Source organism: Gossypium arboreum, chromosome 8, assembly GCF_025698485.1.
Source record: "Gossypium arboreum isolate Shixiya-1 chromosome 8, ASM2569848v2, whole genome shotgun sequence".
Classification (NCBI taxonomy): Eukaryota; Viridiplantae; Streptophyta; class Magnoliopsida; order Malvales; family Malvaceae; genus Gossypium; species Gossypium arboreum.
Genome location: NC_069077.1, coordinates 140,370,511 through 140,374,785, shown reverse-complemented (window position 1 = coordinate 140,374,785; position 4,275 = coordinate 140,370,511). Strand labels below are relative to the sequence as shown.

Sequence of the window (4,275 nt, the reverse complement as noted above, 5' to 3'; positions counted from 1 at the left end):
TGATATAAATAGTAGACTTTTAATTAAAATACACAGTCTTATAATAAGATTAATTTTTTATAAATCAGATTAATGGATAACATAAATTAAATGAAGTGATATTATTGCAAACCCGTAGGTAATATCCAAGGACCTTTATTTATATCATAAATATATATAGAAGCGTATAAGCTTCATTTACAAACAACAAACCCTAAGCTAATATCTAAGGGCCTTTATTTATATCGTGTATATATATATATATTAAAAACAAAGTAGCCTTCATGTTTGTCACCAAAACTCAAACAACCCTCCATCGCCCATTATCCATTTGTTCCATTTTCTTCCGATTCTCACCAACCCACCATTCCGTTGGAATTTTGTAGTCTTTCTTCACACGATTTAAATGTTTATTCACAAGTGGTAAATCATAATCCAATTCATCCGCCGGTGTATCTTCTGCGATATTTTCGATCGCAACACCATGCATATACACATCCATATTGTGACAACTAACAATATCGGTTATCCATCCGCCGATAATTACCATTTGTTGAGCTTCATGATCACCTTGATTTACCAAGCTTATAACGATACCTACTTCATCTTCATTTCCTTCAGGGAAAGCATCACCAGTGCTGCCAAAAACCACCTTCTTCTCTAAGTACTTCGACACTGAGGTGTTAACGTTCAACACGTTTCCGACATCGGAGTACAGTAGTGTGATTAAAAGTGTTGGAACGGGGTCGGTTTTGTTTTTCATACGAAGAAGACGAAGGTTTTTGTCCCTGAGCGAATCAAATAATTGTTTGAAACCGTCGTTTCCGACACGGGGACAACCGAACACGAAGGCGGTCACCATGAACGTCGCGTTGCTTGTGGTGGGCTTGTTGTATTCATTGGCAACTATGTCCATTGCGGTCAATGTTGCTAGTGCTCCGCCTAGGCTAAAGCCTGTTACGGTTATGCTTAGTTCTTCATGTTTGTACTTGTTCACTAGTTTCTTTACAGCAGCTAGGACCTGCAGAAGGGCAAGAAATGGATCAAGAATTTTATATTAGTCGAGTTAGTAATTGATTTGAAACTTTAAAAAATTAAATTAAAATCTTATTTATAATAAGATTGAATTCCAAATAATGCTTTTAAAAATTGGAGTAGAGATCAAATCGATTAAATTATTGATTTTGTATTTTAATTTAACTATCGATTCAATAATAATTAAATAAATAATTATAAAAATAATAAAAATAAAATATTTATAAATTTATAAATTGGTTTAACTTGTTTAACTATTAAATTTTTGTCTCAAGTTTTCAATTTTTTATCTTCATAAGCGGCTTGATTTATATTTGAATTTATGCCACTGATTGAACCGTTCAACCGGCCAGTTTGCATTAGTAAAATTGAAAATGGGAAAATTTTCATTTAGCCTCCTTTATAATTTATAAAATTTTAAATTAATAATAAAATTACAATTTAGTATCCAAAATGATAAAAATTAATTTAATTTTTAAAAATGATAAAGAAACAAACAATTAAAATGATGAAATTATATTTTACTATCGTAAAAATATCTAATTTAATCGACCTCTCAAAAAATTTTTGACTTCGCCTCTACTAATCTAGTTAGATTTTTAACATCACTAATTTGAACACATTAACTTAAAAAATCAAAATAATAAAATAAACATTTTAGAATAATAAATTTATTTGATAATTTACTGTTAAAATAATTAAATAGTTTCTATAAAATTGGGAAGTTTTTTAAAATTTTAATTTGAGTTGTAAAATTTGACTTTGAAAAGAATTAAATAACTAAATATTAAAAAAAAATCGATATTTTCGACAATTACCTGCTCTCTAGCACTAGTTTTGCTATGAATAGAATCCGGTACCGTCCCAATATAAAGCGAGTGGAAACCACTGTGCACTAAAGCATTGTATTCAGCGGCAGTCGAGAACAAGTCGGAAGGTGATACTCGCCGAACCAATAAATCACCGACCCATTCCGATAGCGTTCCGGTCCCTCTCCAAGCAACCAAAACATCCCTCCGGCCCAGTACTTGCTTTTCTTCATCGGTGCTCACCGCCACATATCCGATCCATGCCGACTTAACAATGTCCGAGCCAGCATAAATGAAGTCAGTGACCTCGTACTTGTAGGGGTTTCCTTTTATGAGACGAGCTTCGGTGAAAAACTTTTCTTTCGAGGTTTTAGGACCGTAAGTGTTAGGGTCGAAGAGGTCTCCGGCAGCTGAAGTCCTTTGACCATAGTGAATTATATACTGACGGAGATCAGTGTCTACTAGATGTAGTAGACCTTCCCATTCGTTCTCCCCACTGAGTTCTCTCCAACGAGTTGCTATGGAGTTGGCCATCACTCTTTTCTTCTCTGTGTTTTACTTGTATGCTACTGATCAGTTGTCTCCAACGAGTTGCAATGGAGTTGGCCATGGTCGGGTGCTTTATATAGAGCAAATCTCTCGGATAAAGCCTAAAACGCTCATACCAACTTTGCAATTGAGTTCACATCATGTAAAACAAAATATTAATTATAATTATTAAACATAAACAAATATAAAAATATTAAATTTGAAATCTAAAACTCTGAAAGATTAATAAAAAGAAATTATAATTAATAGTTAATTTTAAGAATGTTCAATCAGTAAACTGACTTGAACTAGTATTAACCAAATTAATTGATCTTTTTAAACTCTTAACGTTTAATCGAATCGAAATTTTTTCAAAAAAATTTAATCGAACTGAACTTTTTCAGTTAATTCAGTCAATTAACCGATTTCAAACCAAATTAACTGTTAACTGAATTTTCAAAAAATTATTAACCGACTCCCGACCGAATTAATTCGGTTAACCGACCAATTAACCTAATTAATTTGATTCGATTAAATAAAATTAATTTTACCCGAAATTTACACACCCCTATTTAACCCAGTTTAAATAAAGTTAATATTATCATCTTTTAATATTTTTTTATTTTACACCATGATTATATGTTATTTTATTATTAATTAATAATGTATTGTATATTAATTTTTTTATATGATGCTCAATTTTTTTATATTGTTACTGTGTTAAATTTATGACCAATGCAAACAACAATATTATTATTTTAAAATTAAAATTAGAAATATATATTGAACAATTTTATTATAGGTTCGGATTATATTTGCTTTTTTTAACACAATGACTAGAATTACGCGTAGTCTCTCCTAAATTCACAAATAGAAAGATAACACGCTTCAACGCATTTAAACTCACGTCCTCATATCTATCGAATTAAAACTTAATCGGCTAAAAAATACATTTAAAAGTTTATAAAAGATTTATAAATAAAAACAATCAAATATATATTAACAATTCAAAAATTCTAAACAAAATCCAAAAGTGAATTTGAATAAATCTAAAACAATGTTTATAGAAAGTAAGATTGAAACCCAAATTTTCAAAGTTGGGAAACTTAATTTTTACCATAAGATGACATTTAAATTTGTTTTGAATAAAATAACTTGACCCAATAAAAATACATTATTTAAACCAAGGTTACATTTAAGTCTTAATCAAATTAACGTTTTGTTTTCAGCCTCTAATTTGTATATTGAGATTGGATTTTCACAAATACAATTTGACCATTATAAGTCTTTTTTTATACAAATTAAATTAAAAATATATTAATTTTATTTATTGACTAGCAAATTTATGGAAGGTGCTGTAGAAATTTCTCATGAAACCCCTCGCCTATAAATTAATGAAACCATCTATCGCCTTGCTATTGTTTTTTTTAAGAAAATAAAATTATCAGCATTAAAAATAATATATTATGAATCTCAACAATTGTAAATATAATATTGCAAAGACTATACTACAACAATCGTAATAAACAAAATTTATTAGTTCTCACCAGAAGATTGAGAGGTTAGCAAGCGGACTCGCTGATTCAACTCTCAAGGAGAGCTTGCACAAATTAAGGGAAGACCGCGGTCTCAGTTCGCATATATACTCAAGGAGCTCGCAGAAGGGAGACCTAGTGGTTTGGCAAGCAACCCAGAGTAAAATACGTGCCCAACATGCCTGAAGTCCGCTCAGAACGTCAATCCTAAGAATAGTAGGGTCGAGTCATGAATGGAGTCATGTCGTGAATAGTAATAATATATATAAATACCTAAATATTCTCATTAATAAGATACAAGACAAAATTACTTAACAAGATTAATATGATATATATTGAATTGGTTCAAAAATTAATATATATGGCAAATACAATTATATCGATAAATT

The 4,275-nt window shown here is 30.2% G+C and overlaps 1 protein-coding gene across 1 annotated transcript; it reads right to left on the bottom strand.

The window, feature by feature from the left end:
• Nucleotides 1-280: 280 nt before the first annotated feature.
• On the bottom strand, nt 281-2,357 carry LOC108478107 (phospholipase A1-II 1-like). The gene is made up of 2 exons (XM_017780530.1): nt 1,833-2,357; nt 281-1,000 (listed from the first exon to the last, which is right to left on the bottom strand). Exons 1-2 carry the CDS (start codon nt 2,355-2,357, stop codon nt 281-283), a joined length of 1,245 nt encoding a protein of 414 aa, XP_017636019.1.
• Between the last annotated feature and the right edge of the window lie 1,918 nt (nt 2,358-4,275).

Coding starts and splice junctions, on each gene's coding strand:
- LOC108478107 (XM_017780530.1), bottom strand. CDS start 2,357: ATGGCCAACTCCATAGCAACTCGTTGGAGAGAACTCAGTGGGGAGAAC. Junction 1,001..1,832: donor AAACTAGTGCTAGAGAGCAG/GTAATTGTCGAA, acceptor GCCCTTCTGCAG/GTCCTAGCTGCTGTAAAGAA.